Source organism: Oratosquilla oratoria, chromosome 3 (assembly GCF_046742065.1).
Source record: "Oratosquilla oratoria isolate Oo_2021 chromosome 3, ASM4674206v1, whole genome shotgun sequence".
NCBI classification, from domain to species: Eukaryota; Metazoa; Arthropoda; class Malacostraca; order Stomatopoda; family Squillidae; genus Oratosquilla; species Oratosquilla oratoria.
The window spans coordinates 89,288,207-89,304,311 of NC_134779.1; the positions used below are offsets into that span (position 1 = coordinate 89,288,207).

The 16,105-nt window shown below is 40.5% G+C and overlaps 1 protein-coding gene across 5 annotated transcripts in view; it reads left to right on the plus strand.

Annotated features, from left to right (window-relative positions):
* Ube4B (Ubiquitination factor E4B) overlaps window positions 1-16,105 on the plus strand; it is a 679,226-nt gene that overhangs the window by 382,852 nt on the left and 280,269 nt on the right. For all 5 annotated transcript variants that reach the window (XM_076183024.1, XM_076183023.1, XM_076183022.1 and 2 more), the window contains one exon: window positions 8,407-8,502. In XM_076183024.1, coding sequence (XP_076039139.1) covers window positions 8,407-8,502 — 96 coding nt within the window. The remainder of the gene's footprint in view (window positions 1-8,406; window positions 8,503-16,105) is intronic.

Consider the following 16,105-nt stretch of genomic DNA (forward strand, 5'->3'; position numbering starts at 1 on the left):
GGCCATTGATTTTCTGAAATTGAGGTTTGTTATACTTGTATGATCCATTACTTCCTTCTGTGTTATTATTTCCTTCATGGGGGTGGATTTCACTTCCCTCCCTTCAACCTCTAGTGAAAACAGACTTAAAATGTTTGCACATCACTTCTGCCATTTCAGTATCTTCTGTGCATTCAGTGTTCCCTTGGCATAGTTCCACTATTTCCTGCTTGTTTTTCAGTTTCCCATTTACACATCTATAGAATAGTTTTGGCTGATCATTACATTTATCTATTATATCTTTCTCATAGTTACTTTTTTCTTCCCTATGTATTTGTTCCTTTAGTGAACATATGATTGCTACTTTCTAGGTTTCCTGTCTTTTCTCCATCTCTTCCAAGCTTTGTCTCTTCTATCTTTCACTTCACTGCACCTTCTATAAAACCAGCACTTTATGTACATCCTTTGTTGTTTTTGCTTTGGTACATATTTTTCCACTCCTTTGTAAATGTTCATCAGAATTATCCATTTTTCTTCCACTTTTGTTTACTCTTTGTAGAATTTTTCCTAGTTTGCTTTGAGTTTTTTTTTTTTCTCTCAAAGTCTGCTTTTCCATATATCAATCTACCTTTTCTGTGTTTCTCATTTCTCTCCATATACTCATATATTTCCTCCATTAATTCTAACTAGTAGTATATGGTCACTTTGCAATTGGTGTCTTGTAATCAATTTTGTCTACTATTTCAGGTTCTTGTTAAATATAGTAGGTAAGGCTTATGGGAGGGTCTTGATTGAGAGGATTAGGAGAGGAACAGAGGGAGTAATTGGTGAGGAACAATGGGGGTTTAGGACAGGTAGGGGTTGTGTAAGTCAGATTTTTGTGGTAAGACAGATATGTGAGAAAGCTATAGGAAAAGGTAAGGATGTTTTTTGGGCTTTTATGGATTTGGAAAAGGCTTATGACAAGGTAGACAGGAAGGGACTTTGGAGGTATTGCAGATATATGGGATAGGAGGAAAGCTTTTAGGAGCTGTCAAGAGTTTTTATGAGAGTAGTAGAGCTTGTATCAGGATTAGAAATGGAGAGAGTGAGTGGTTTGAGGTAAAGGAATGTGTTATGTCACCCTGGCTGTTCAATTTATACATGGATGGGGTAGTGCAAGAGGTAAATGCAAGGGTAGTGGGTTAGGGGTTAGAGATGGTTAAAGAAAATGGAGAAAAGTGGGAGATAAGCTAGTTGTTGTTGTTGTCGTTCCCTAGACTGTCTGTCCGAGCAGTCCCGTCTCCCCAAGGAATGCCATAGCCGAAACTGGGTTTTCCCACAAATCCTTTATAGAGCGTATGTTGTGTTGTTTGCTTGCATGATTGTGTGTCCTGGAGCTGCAGCGTCTACATTGTGGGACCACCCACCCCAACCCCAAGAGTTGGGGGCCAAACGGCAGCAACCACCCCTGGCCATCAGCTCTACGCAGGTGGCACCGATCCCCAAGAGGAGATAAGCTAGTTGTTGTTTGTGGATGACACTGTACTTGTAGCAGGATCAGAGGAGGGATTGAGGAAGTTAGTGACAGAGTTTGGGAAAGTGTGCAAAAGAAGGAAGTTGAAGATAAATATGGGTAAAAGTAAGGTGAGATGTACAAGGGGAGAAAGTGGCAGCAGAATGGGAGTATTAAGGGAGACTGGAGGAAGTGGATAGATTTAGATACTTGAGTGAAAATGTGGCAAGATAGGAGTGGAAGTGGAGGTAGAATGTAGACTGCGAGAAGCAAATAAATGCCTTGGGGGATTAAAAAGTGTAATGAGAAATAGACATTTGGGAATGGATGCTAAGAGGAGATTGTATGGATTGTATTTACCTAGTTATATTTTACGGGATGAGAGCTATGCTTGTAGTGACCTGTTTTCGTATCTCTCTGCAACCAGTTTATTCCTAAAATCTTGTATAGTTTTGGCACTCACTGTTTCTCCGTTTAGTTTGTTTCAGATATCAATCACACCATGTGGGAAGCTATTCTTTTACAAATCTCTTTTGTAACTGTCCTTCTTTAGCTTCTTTTTGTGTCCTCTTGTTTCTCTTCTGTCCCATTTTAATAAGTCATCTCTATCAAGAATTTCTATCCCTTTTATAATTCTGTAAATGGTCAACAAATCACCTCTTTCTCTTCTCTGTTCCAGTGTTGATAGATGTAATTTCTCCAATCTTTGTTCGTATGTCAAATTTGAGAGTGTAGGTGCCATTTTTGTTTCTGTTCTTTGAATTCTTTCTAATTTTCTTATGATTTTTTTTGTGATAGGTGCCCATAGTGCTGCAGCATACTCCAGCTTAGGTCTTATTAATGCAGCCACTATTTTCTTTACCATTTCTTCATCCATGTAGTCAAAGGCCACTTTCATTGATCTTAATAAGTTAAAAGTCTCTACAAATAATTCATTGACATGTTTATCAGGTGTCAAGTCACTTGAGATAATCACTCCCAGGTCTCTTTCGGAGTCGACTTTTTTGACTTCCTTGTTACCAATTTTATATTGATCCGATATTCTATTTTTGCTTTTTCCAAATTCTATCATACTGCATTTCTTAATGTTAAAGTTTATTTCACAACTCTTACTCCATACCCATATTTTGTCCAGGTCTTCGTGTAGCAATCTGCAATATTATTCTGTGCTTACTCTTTTGAGTAATTTGGCATCGTCAGCAAAGAACTTTATGTAACAATCTACTCCCTCATCCATATCATTTATATATATGGCAAACATTAAAGGAGATACAGAGCCTTGTGGGACGCCACTTATCACGTCTTCTCAATTTGAATTTTTGGCTCCAAGTACCACTCTCATTTTTCTCCCCCATAAGAAATCCTTCATCCATTCCAGTAGCTTACCTTGTATTCCTCCTATTATTTCAATTTTTCTTATTAAATTTTTATATGGTACTTTGTCAAAAGCCTCATGCAAGTCCAAGAAGGCACAATCTGCCCAGCCATCTCTTTCTTGTATTATCTCCACTAATCTCAAGTAAAAGCATATTAAGTATGTGGTATACGATCTTCCACTTCTAAAGCCAAATTGTTTAGGGTTTAATATTTTATTCTCATCCAAGTGTTTGATCCATTTGTTTCTGAACCTTTTTGCATATTTTTGCTAATGTGGTTGTAAGTTGACACCTTGACGTGGTGGATAGGCTTGAGAATCTTAATGACTACAAAAGCTATGTTGATAGAGAGATAATCTCTACAGGGTCACCCATATCGAAAAGGTTTTGTAAGAAAGATCAGACAAAGAGCAGCTCACATGCAGTCACAGGACCCACTGCAAACTGGCATGTCCCTGATGGCAAACAGGGAAAATCCTCATAGATATATGGGGTACCGTCATAATGACAGCGTGGACCATCGGGCACCCTATGGATATAGGGCTTCACCGAATATAATGAATAAGATGACACCAGAGAAATATCTCACCAGAAACCAGTTGGCACAGAGGTGAGATTACTGCCAACCCCCCTTCATAGCCAATATGAACAGCACAACCAAAACAAAACCGGGCGTTCCTGTTGGATCATCGTCTCCTAAAGGTCCAACCACATTGCCTCGTGTGCTTATGGGCAATGTGCCATGGAATGTGAGTAAGCACTGTCCAAGCAGATCCAAGTCTTGGATATTAAACAACATGAAGAAAATGAAGATCTATACTTATATGCCTTTTTCTTTTTGGCTACCTCCCTTGTAAGGGGGAAAAAGCCTTGGTATATGTATGTATGTATAATTACAACGTAAGAAGTCTCTCAGAAGATCACAGGCTGGAGAGTTTAATGGAAGAACTAGACAACATCAAGTGGGACATCGTAGGACTGAGCGAAGTCTGAAGAGCGGAAGAAAAGCTGATACAATTACAAGATGGTCATCACCTGTTCTACTATAGAGGTAAGGACAAAGAAAGATCTAGCGGAGTATGATTCTTGATAAACTGAGAGGTTGCTGGTAACGTAGTCAAATTCAGTAGCTTGTCAGACAGGGTAGCTTGGATTGTGATTAGGCTGTGTAAAAGGCACACTCTGAAAATAGTTCAGGTTTATGCACCAATTTCACAGAGTTCAGAGTATGAAATTGAGTCATTCTGTGATGATTTAAGTCAGGTAATGGATCAAGAAAAAAGTAAGTACATGTTGGTGATAGGGGACTTTAACCACTTCCATACGGTGACACCTACGTAGGTGGCATGAGGAGCAAGTGGGTACTCGATGATGCCGACGTCGGCATCTTGATTATATTTATTGTAGTGGTACCTATGTAATTTCCATTCTCTCTAAACTGGCTTCATCAATTTTCTATGGTTATCAAAATACATGGGTGAAAGAACGAACGATTGAGCACTGATGGGCGATGAGACATGCATTGGTAAGTTTGGAGTAGGTGAAAGAAATGACAGAGGCGAGATATTAGTAAATTTTGTAGAGAACTGCAACATGAGGATAATGAACACTTTCTTCCAAAAGCGTGTAGGTCGTAAATGGACGTGGAGAAGTCCAAATGGAATAACAAAGAACAAAATAGACTTCATATTAGGAGATGAGAGCAAAAGCATTAACAATGTTACAGTGATAAATAAAGTCAACATAGGTAGTGACCATAGAATGGTAGGTTGCACAGCTAAATTTAATTTCAGAGCCAAGAGAAATAAACTAATCTTAAGAAAGAAAATAAGCCTTGCAAAGGTTAAGGATAATAATAAGAAATTTCAGTTAGAAATTAAAAATAGATTCGAAGCTCTAAGAACTAATGAGGACACTGTGGAAGATATTAATTTGAATTTAGTGAATATCATTGGGGAATTGGCAGAGAAAGTAGGAAGTACAAAAAACATTAGAGAAAACAAATACTCCCAAGCTACAAATGACCTAGTTAAAAGAAAAAGGACCATGCAGATTTAAAGCAGGAGAGACGAAATAGAAAGAGTAGAACTAAACAAGCTAATCAACAAAAGGCAGAGATTAGAGAAAAGAAAGAGAAACATGGATGAAATAGAGGAAACTATTCGGAAGGGTAAAAGTATTAAAGTGACTGAGCGCAAACATAATTTAGGAAGACAGCAAATGATATGTTTGAAGGATAGAAATGGAGAAATTATTAAATGTAGAGACAAAATGATAAAAAGAGTATAAGAATTTTACCAAGAGCTTTACTCATCGAAGTCCATGGTTGAATCAGTAAATTCATGTGTAGATGTTAGTAGTGTACCAGAGATTATAAAGGAAGAAGAAGAATTTGCCCTAAAAACTATGAAACGAGGAAAAGTACCTGGGGAAGAGAGTATATTGATAGATAAGTTGAAAGACGCAGGGAAATTAGTCCATATTAAATTAGCTGAGTTGTACACCCAGTGCTTACATCAAGAAAGCATTCTGATGCTTGGTGCAATGCTATAGTGATTTTGCTTCATAAAAAAGGAGACCAGAAGGACCTTAGTAACTAAAGACTGATTAGCTTGCTATCAAATGTATATAAAGTATTCTCCAAGATCCTTTGCAAATAGACTGTCAAGTTTTAGATGGAAACCAACCGAGAGAACAGGCAGGCTTTAGGAGCGGATATTTGACCCTAGACCATTTGCAGGTGATAAACCAACTAATCGAGAAAACGACAGAATACAATATACCTCTGTGTTTAGCTTTTGTAGATTACGAGAAGGCCTTTGACTCGGTAGAACAAATAGCAATACTAAACTCACTACACAAGTAGGGTACAAACGAACAGATCGTAAAAGTTTTAGAAAAGATATATGCGAAAGGTACCGCTATAATTCGACTACATAAAGATACAGAAAAGATCAAGCTCAAGAAAGGAGTACGGCAAGGTGATACAATTTCACCAAAACTATTTACAGCTTGCTTGGAAGATATTTTCAGAAGATTGAGTTGGGAAAAGAAAGGTTTAAAGATTAATGGCAAATATGTGAACCACCTAAGATTTGCGGATGACATTCTTATTTCAGAAAGAGTAGAAGACTTGCAAGATATGTTGAGTGATCTAAACAAGGAAAGTGTGAAAGTAGGTTTAAAAATGAATAAAAGTAAAACCAAAGTAATGTTCAATACAAAAGTTCATAGTAAAGATTGTAATTGATGATGAGAGTCTTGAGGAAGTTGAAGAGTATAACTATTTAGGCCAGATGGTGAAAGTGACGAATGATCATGATAATGAAATAAAAAGACGCATTACAATTGGTTGGAAAGTGTTTGGTAAGTATAATAAGATCCTGAGAGGCTCTCTACCTTTATGTTTGAAACGTAAAGTTTACAATCAATGCATTCTACCAGAAATAATCTACGGGTGTGAGACTTGGAAACTAACGAAGGCAATGGAAACAAAAGTAAGGACAGCACAGAGGAGAATGGAAAGATGGGAATAACACTGAGAGACTGAAAGAGAGCAAGTTGGGTGAGAGAGCAGACTAGAGTGAAAGATATTGTGGAAGCAGTAAAAGAGAGGAAGTGTAATTGGGCAGGTAAGTTAGTGTGAAAGACTGATGAGCAATGGAGCAAGTGTGTTACTGAGTGGATGCTGCGAGATAGGAAGCGTGGAAGAGGGAGACCAGACAGAAGGTGGAGAGACAAGATTGAGAAGTTTGCAGGAAAGATGTGGCAGAGGATGATGCGGTCGTGTGAATCATGGAATGCTATGAAGGAGGCCTTTGTTCAGCAGTGGACTCAGGATGGCTGATTTGATTGATTGACAGTCGGACCTGGACAAAATCTGGAAATGGGACTCAAAAATGGGAAGTGAACTTAAATATCAAGAAATGTAGTATAATGGAGTTTGGAAAAAGTAAAAACAGAATATCAAAAATGTGAACTCGCAAAGAGACCTTGGAGTAATCAGCAAAGACATGACACCAGACAAACATATCAACAAAATAGTCGGAGAAACCTTCAACCTATTAAAGTCAATGAAAGTGGCATTTGACTATTTGGATGAAGAAATTATTAAAAACAATATTAGTTACATTAATAAGACCAAAACTGGAATACACATCGACGCTATGGACAACCAGTACTAAAAAAGAATATAAAGAAATTAGAAAGAATACAGAGAGCAATGACAAAGTTAACACCAGCTCTTTCCAAATTAACATACAAAGATTATCTAAATTTGAACTATCAAAACTGGAGCAGAGAAGAGAAAGAGGTGATCTACTGACTATAGAATCATGAAAGGAATGGAAATCCTTGATAGGAATGATTTACTAAAAAGTGACAATGGAAAAACAAGACATGAAAAGCAACTCAATAAGGATAACTATAGAAGAGATCTGAAAAAACAACAACAAAAATAGCTTCCCACACAGAGTGCTGGATATCTGGAATAATCTAGATAAAGAAAGTGTGTGTGCAAACACAATTCAAGATTTTAAGAAAAAACTTGATGCTGAAAGATACAAAGACGGGTCACCACGAGCATAGCTCCCTTTCCGTATAATACAACTAGGTAAATACCTCCTTCCATGTCATTTATATATATATAGCAAATATTATTGGAGCTAGTACAGAACCTTGTGGGACTCCACTTATAATTTCTATCCAGGTCAAGTTTTTATCTCAAAATATCACCCTCATTTTTCTCACGCCCAAGAAATCTTCCATCCAATTCAATAACTTTCCTTGTATACCTGTTGTTTCAAGTTTTCTTAATAACTTTTTGTGTGGTACTTTATCAAACACCTGTAAATCCAGGAAAGCAGTCTGCCCATCCATCCCTTTCTTTCTTCATATCTATTAACCCTGAATAAAACAAATCAAGTTTGTGACACATGATCTCCCTTGTTATGTGTGAATGATATTTTGATGCAGCCCGGAGGGCTTTCTCCCCATCTCTTTTTCTACATGAGGGGACAGAGAGTGGGGGCTCACCGATTAAATGAAGCAGCCTTGCTGTGGATGTGTTGTGTCTTGCTGCATTGCTTCTATCCCAGGGGGGCATTGGGTGAGATGCAGAGATGACCCGTCATCCAGGAGTAGCCAAGAAAAGAGGGAGGGAGGGGTGGTGAATGTGAGTGGACTGGGTGGGGATGAGGTGGGTGTTAGTGAAATTATGCCTTTTGACTTTGGTTACCGCCCTTGTAAAGGGGAAAAAGCCCTTGGTATATGTACAAATATTCTCTATCAAAAGAAATGAATATGCTGCTATATGGTGTGAAATACTAAGTTGCAATTCGTCTTATATATGTTCCTATATCACCTGAATGAGGACCTTGTTCAAGAGAAAGGCACTTACACTTTTTTTTTGGGGGGGGGGGGCATGAAATACTCATCTTTGCAGCAATAGTAGTACTGCTTTAACTTTTTCCAGGCCATGTTGTATACCATTTTCAATTTTAAGCCCCTCAGCCAGGGTTTCATATTGGCATACATCCATGATTGTTTCATTTGCAGGTAGAAGAGACAGAGAGCACAGAGTCCCAATGGCAGAATCTTTCAGTTGCAGGAAGACAGAGAGAGCTGTTGAAGAAATGGAAGCAGCAATTGAAGGTATATTTTAGTCATCAGTTATGTAAGCTTTATTTATATGTTTTAATCTAATGTGAGTTAAAATTCAAGGACCCAATTTTAAGACATGTAGAAAGGGGAAGGTTAAATGTGTTTGAGAAGAAGTGCCTGTGAAGTATGGTGGGGGTTACAAGGTTGGATAGAATGAGAAATGATGTGGTGAGGGGAGAGCATGGGCAGAAAGGGCTGATGAAATATTAGTGGGATGGTTTGGACACATGGAAAGAATGAGTGAAGAAAGATTAGCAAAAAATGTGAACAGGTGGATGGAGTGAATTTCAGGAGGCCATATAAATGAAGCAGATGTGCAGTGCATTGTTGCATTGCTTCTGACCCAGGCAGTGTACAGGGAACAGAGATGACCCTTAATCCGCAAGGAACTAAGATGAGAGGGAAATGGGTGATGGATAGGAGTGGGATTTGGGGAAGAAGGCTATATGAATAGGTAAATAGTTTAAGGGTTAAGTGGTGATCATGGGCAGTTACCTGGGGGCCACAAAACTCTTGCAATAGAGAATTAGGGCAAATGATTGATATTACATTGTTTTTTCCAAGCTGGGGTATTGGGTACATGTCATTGTGACAAAGTAGCATGCAGTTGATACTTTAGGGTCAATATGGGGTGCCCCTATGGACCAGAGCCACACATCATTTTGTCTGTGTTAGAGGAAGACTGTTCATAGAGAAATTATGAAACTTTTATTATACTGCAACTGTCCCTCCATTATGCTGTCCCCCACCCCCAACCCTTTGTTACTGTCCTGTACCATTTCTCTGAATATTCATTTCCTTTTTTTTTTTTCCACCAAGTCTTCTCACTTGATTTGTACTAGGCAACAAAAAATGGGACCGGGGATAGGACTGAATCCTGCTACCTGTTGCCTCAAACAGGACATTCCTAAAAAAAGTAAAGGCATATGAGGGTCTAGGAGTTTTCCAACCAGTACCCTAAGGTTTGGGTCTTTTAATGTGCATGGGTGTGGTATAGATGAGAGTAAAAGGGAAGAGATAGGCAATATGTTTGTGAGAAGAAAGATGGATGTATTGGGTTTGAGTGAAACCAAGTTGAAGGAGAGGAGAAAGTGAGTTTAGGAGTGTAGTTGGGAGGTTCTCAGGAATGAAGAGAAGACGAGGGAGAGAAGGGGTGGCTATACTAGTAAGTGAAAAGATAGGTAAAGGTGTAGTGGAGTGTAAGGAGGTTTCTTCAAGGTTAATGTGGATGAAGGTGAAACTGGGAAAGTAGGGATGGGTTTTTGTAAGTGCGTATGGGCCTGGTAGTGAGAAGAGTGTAGAGGAACGAGAAGCTTTTTGAATGGATTTAAATGAGTGCATAGAGAGATTAGGGAAAAATGTCAATGTAGTTGTATTGGGAGACCTTAATGCTAGGGTAGGAAATTAACTAATAGACTGAGTGATTGGGAAATATGGAGTTCCTGGAAAAAATCATAGTGGAGAGTTGATGGTGATGTGTCTCAAAAGAGAGTTGCTGATAGCAAATACAGTGTTTAGGAAGAAAGTCAAGCATATGTACACATGGGAGAGGGTGGTGGATGGAAGAGTGGCAGCTAGAGCGTTAATGGAATATATAATGGAAATCAGGAGTATGGTAGGAAGAGTTAAGGATGTACATGTTCTAAGGGGAGAGAGTGGTGGAATATCAGAATTTTTTTGGTGAAAGGTAAGTTGAGAGTGGAGAATAGGTGGAGAAAAAGGAAAAGGGCAGAAGGTAGGGAGGTACTTAGAGTGAACTGCTTAAGTGAGAAAGAAAAGGAGTATAAGAAGCTGAGAGAGGAGTGGGAGGAAGTGAAGGATGGGGTAGAACTAGGAGTGGAGGATGAATGGGGATGGTTCAAGGAAGGAGTCATAAGGTATGCAAAGCTGGTGTGTGGAACAAGAAGGATGGGAGGAAATAGAAGGAAGGGTAGTGAGTGGTGGGATGAGGAAGCAAAGAAAGTTGTAGAAGAGAAGCAGGCTTTCATAGATTGGTTACAAATTAGGATGAGGGAATCATATGAGAGGTACAAAATAAAGAGAAGAGAGGCAAAGCACAAGATAAAGGAAGCAAAGAGGAGAGCAGATGTGAAATGGGGTAAGAGTGTGGCAGAAAATTTTGAAAGTAATAAAAAGATGTTTTGGAAAGGAATTAAAAGAGGAAGAGGAGGTGAATAAAGGAGAGAAGAAAAGGTAAAAAGTGCAGATGGAGAGATGATAATGGAAGAGAAGGCAGTGAGAGGAAGGTGGGCAGAGTATTTTAGGGAGTTGGTAAATGTGAAAGAGGATAGGGACGGGAAAGGTAGTTGCAATAGGAAGTGTTAAGAAAATGAAAGTAATAAGTGAGGAAAATAGAGGAGAAATAAGGAAACATGAAGTGAAAGCAAATAAGATGATGAGAGCAGGTAAGGCACCTGGTCTGGATGGATGCCATGCAGAATTTATGGTTAACTGGCTGGTGAAGTTATTTAATGTTTGTTTAAGAGAGGGTAGAGTGCCAGAGGACTGAAGGAGTGCCTGTATAGTTCCACTTTACAAGGAAAAAGGGGACAAGCGAGAGTGTAGTAGCTTGTTAAGAGTAGTTGGGAAGGCTTATGGGAGGTTCTTGATTGAGCAGATTAGGAGAGGAACAGAGGGAGTAATTGGTGAGGAACAGTGTGGGTTTAGGACAGGTAGGGGTTGTGTAGATCAGATTTTTGTGGTAAGACAGGTATGTGAGAAAGCTAAAGGAAAAGGTAAGGATGTATTTTGAGCTTTTATGGATCTGGAAAAAGCTTATGACAAGGTAGACAGGAAGGCACTGTGGGAGGTTTTGCAGATATATGGGATATGAGGAAAACTTCTAAGAGCAGTCAAGAGTTTTTATGAGAGTAGTAGAGCTTGTGTGAGGATTAGAAATGGAGAGAGTGAATGGTTTGAGGTAAAGGTGGGACTTTGTCAGGGGTGTGTTATGTCACCCTTGCTGTTCAATTGATAAATGGATGGGGTGGTGCAAGAGGTGAATGCAATGGTAGGGGGTCAGGGATTAGAGATCGGTAAAGAAAATGGAGAAAAGTGAGAGATAAGCCAGTTGTTGTTTGCTGATGACATTGCACTTGTAACAGGATCTGAGGAGGGATTGAGGAAGTTAGTGACAGTGTTTGGGAAGGTATGCGAAAGAAGGAAGTTGAAGATAAATGTGGGTAAATGTAAGGTGATGAGATGTACAAGGGGAAAGAGTGGCAGCAGACTGGAAGTGAGTATTAAGGGAGAGAGACTGGAGGAAGTGGATAGCTTTAGATATTTGGGTGCGAATGTGGCAGGAAAGGGAGGAGTGGAGATGGAGGTAGAATGTAGATTGAGAGAAGCGAGTAAATGCCTTGATGGATTAAAAAGTGTAATGAGAAATAGATATTTGGGAATGGATGCTAAGAGGAGATTGTATGAAGGAGTGATTGTACTGACAGCACTGTACATATATATACCAAGGCTTTTTTCCCCTTACAAGGGAGGTAGCCAAAAAGGAAAAGTCATAAAATCATTCCCACCCATTCCATCCCTGAATACACTCCACACCCCTCCACCCTCCCTCTTATCTTAGCACCTCCTGGATGACGGGTCATCCCTGCACCCTGTCCACTTCCCTGGCTCAGAAGCAGTGTCGCAAGACACAGCACATCCACAGCAAGGCCGCTTCATTAAATCGGCGACCCCCCCCCTCTCCGTCCCCCCATGCATAAAAGGAGAAGACGGGGAGAAATCCCTCGGGCTGCGTCAAATTTTGCTCACACATACTACTTCACCCCCCATCCCCCCGCCCATTCCACCTCATGCATCACAACATCATCCATATATAACCATTGTCCATTCACCCCTGTCTTCTGTCCTCTCCCGTCCTTCCTCAACAGACATTTCCCTCTTCCCCAAAGCCCCCTTCACCCAATCCATCCACCTCATCTTAGGACGTCCCCTCATATTCACTCCCTCCACATCTGCCTTCCACACCTCTTTTACTAGTCTTTCTTCACTCATTCTTTCCATGTGTCCAAACCATCCTAATACTCTTTCATCAACCCTATCTCCCAACCCCCTTTCCCTGATCCATCACTCCATCTGTTTTGTGGACACAAGTGCCACAACCAAAATTCTCCTCCTTACCACAGATAACACAACAGAAATCCAATCCATTCGAATCCGCACAGGCAACAAATCAACACTGACAATAGTTAACATGTACATTCCCCCATAATCATCCCCCACAGTTCCAAACACCTTCACGCCTCAATATAGCCAACTAGCCTCAATCCCCAACCTGATCATGGGTGGTGACTTCAACGCCAAGTCGTCTCCCTGGTATGTCGACAACCCTGACACAGGGCTTGATATACAGACTCAGTTTGACACATTGACTATCATGAACAACACACATAATCATACACATATCCCACACCAAGCCCTCTACACTCCCTCCTCTCCTGATATCACCTTTTGCTCCCCCTGCCTAACCCCAACAACATCATGGAGAGTGGTCGGAACCCTTGGTTCTGACCACCTTCCAATCATCATCACCACCAAAACAAGATGCACCCCAGTTGGCCACAGACACACATACACCAATTACAAGAGAGCTAACTGGGAAGCTTTTACTAAAGAGACAGAACAACATTTTGAAACACTTAACAGTACACCAATCACAAACATAAACAATGCTGTGCACACTTTTAATACAATCATACAAAACGCAGACAAGAGATACATCCCTAGAGGCAACAGAAAATCACACAACCCCAACTTCACACCAGAAATCCAAGACCTCATCAGACAACGTGACACACTTAAACACGATACCCCCACACCTATCCCTCAAAACATAGCAGACCAAATACAAACACTAAACACTGTGATTGCTAATAAAATACATACATACATACATATACCAAGGCTTTTTCCCCCTTACAAGGGAGGTAGCCAAAAAGGGAAAGGCATAAAAACACTCCCACCCATTTCATCCCTACAAACACTCCACACCCCTCCCACAAAACAAACACCAGCAAATTGTACAAAACACTCAACAGCATTACACTATCCAACAGTAACGCTACACGCTCTCATGCAGCAATAATCACAACAGATAATCTACCCTCAAACAGACAACAAGCAAACGCACTCATACGTCATTTTGCCCAGACAAGCCATCTCACTTCTCACCCTGACGACCGACGCACCATTCGACGTAAGAAAGACTTCCTCACAGACTCGGACTATACACCCTTCATAGACAGTCAGACAAAACTCATAATACATAATCTCAAGCACTCATCTGCCTGTGGCCCTGATAACATAAGCAACATCCACCTAAAACACATTGGACCACAAGGTATACATGCACTCACAAACATTGCAAACTACAGCTATTCACACAACACTATACCTGACATCTGGAAGCATGGTAAAATAATCACCATTCCAACACCGAACAAAGACCCAACAATCCCAACATCGCACCGCCCAATCACACTTCTCTGCACCCCCTCTAAAGTCATTGAACGCCTAATACTTAAACTTGTCACACCACATATTCCCCTTGCTGATTCACAACATGGTTTTAGGCCACTACACTCCACAAACACACTTCTGATAAACCTCACACAAAGAATTTTAGATGGCATCAATTCAGATAGGCCCCACCACAGAACACTTCTCATAACATTAGACATTAGTAAAGCTTTTGATGCTATCCCCCACCACAACCTAACAAATAAAATATATAACACAGACATGCACAATAACATCAAAAGATGGCTGGCCAATTATCTGGCAGGTAGGAATGCTTACGTGTCATATAATGGCCAATCATCGCACATCAGAAACATTAAGAATGGAGTACCACAGGGCTCCGTTCTATCCCCCACACTATTTAATCTATACATGCATGACTTGCCCACACCAGACAACTCAGAAATACAAATCTCTTCCTACGCAGACGACATAACAATCACATGCACACATCGTAACACAGACAAAGCTGCAGAAATAATCCAGCCATACCTTGATACACTCAACACATGGTTCATCACAAACAGACTCAAAATAGCTCCAACCAAATCTACAGCAACACTTCTCACCAACTGGACAATAGAACACAAATACATACCTCATCTCTACATCAACAACACTCTAATACCACACACAAACACACCGAAAATTCTTGGTGTAACATACGATACATCCATGTCTTTCAAACAACACATCACAAACATAAACAAATGCACACCTAGACTTAATGCACTTAAGTCAATCACTGGAACGACATTTGGACAAAACAAAGAAACTAATATAACAATATACAAACAATGCATACGCTCAGTGTTGAATTATGCGAGTCCTGTATGGGCTCCTAATCTCAGTGAGACACACCACAACACCCTTCAAATCATACAAAACAAAGCCCTAAAAACAATTACAGGCTGTACAAATACAACACCTACAGACCATTTACACCATGAAACAAAAGTCCTCAAAGTCAAGGACCACCTCGACATGAGAGGCACACAAACACTTACCGCAGCCGCCACAAACACATCACACCCGCCACAAACACATCACACCCGCTACACTACATAGCAGAACACCCACACACATCAAGAAACATTAAAACAACACCCAAAGACCTTTATTACGCACAAATACTCTCTTCTCTTCCTCCACAACCACCAAATACCAGCCTCCGGAAACATATTCATAATCATATCACTCACCGCTCCATTAACACACTGAAAGACAACACACTGCTGCATGCCAGACCCCCTGATATCCACCCTTCTGAATCCTCTCTCCCACGAAAGGACAGAGTCCACTTGGCCAGCCTGCAGTGCGGCCACCACCCAGCACTTCTAAGCTACCAGAAGAGGCTGGATGACCGCATTGTGAACAGGTGCCCAGGATGTAACACTTCACCCCATACCATACAACACATAATGGAAGACTGCATTATACACAATCATGGACGCAAACAACACAACATACACTCTATAAAGGATTTGTGGGAAAACCCAGTTTCGGCTGTAGCATTCCTTGGGGAGACGGTACTGCTCGGACAGACAGTCTAGGGAACGACAACAACAACAACAACCCCCTTTCCACCCCTGTTCTCCTCCTCACCTCATTTCTCACTTTATCTGTCCTAGTAACCCCCATCATACTTCTCAGACACCTCATCTCAAACACATTCAAACTCCTTCTCTCTTCTTGTCTTATGTTCCATGTTTCTGCCCCATACAGTGCTGTTGGCACAATCACTCCTTCATACAGTCTCCTCTTAGCATCCATTCCCAAATGTCTATTCCTCATTACACTCTTCAATCCACCAAGGCATTTACTCGCTTCTCTCAATCTACATTCTACCTCCACCTCCACTCCACCTTTTCCTGCCACATTTGCACCCAAGTATCTAAAACTATCCACTTCCTCCAGTCGCTCTCCCTTAATGCTCACTTCCAGTCTACTGCCACTTTCACCCCTTGTACATCTCATCACCTTACTTTTACCCACATTTATCTTTAGCTTTCTTCTATCACATACTCTCCCAAACTCTGTCACCAACTTCCTCAGTCCC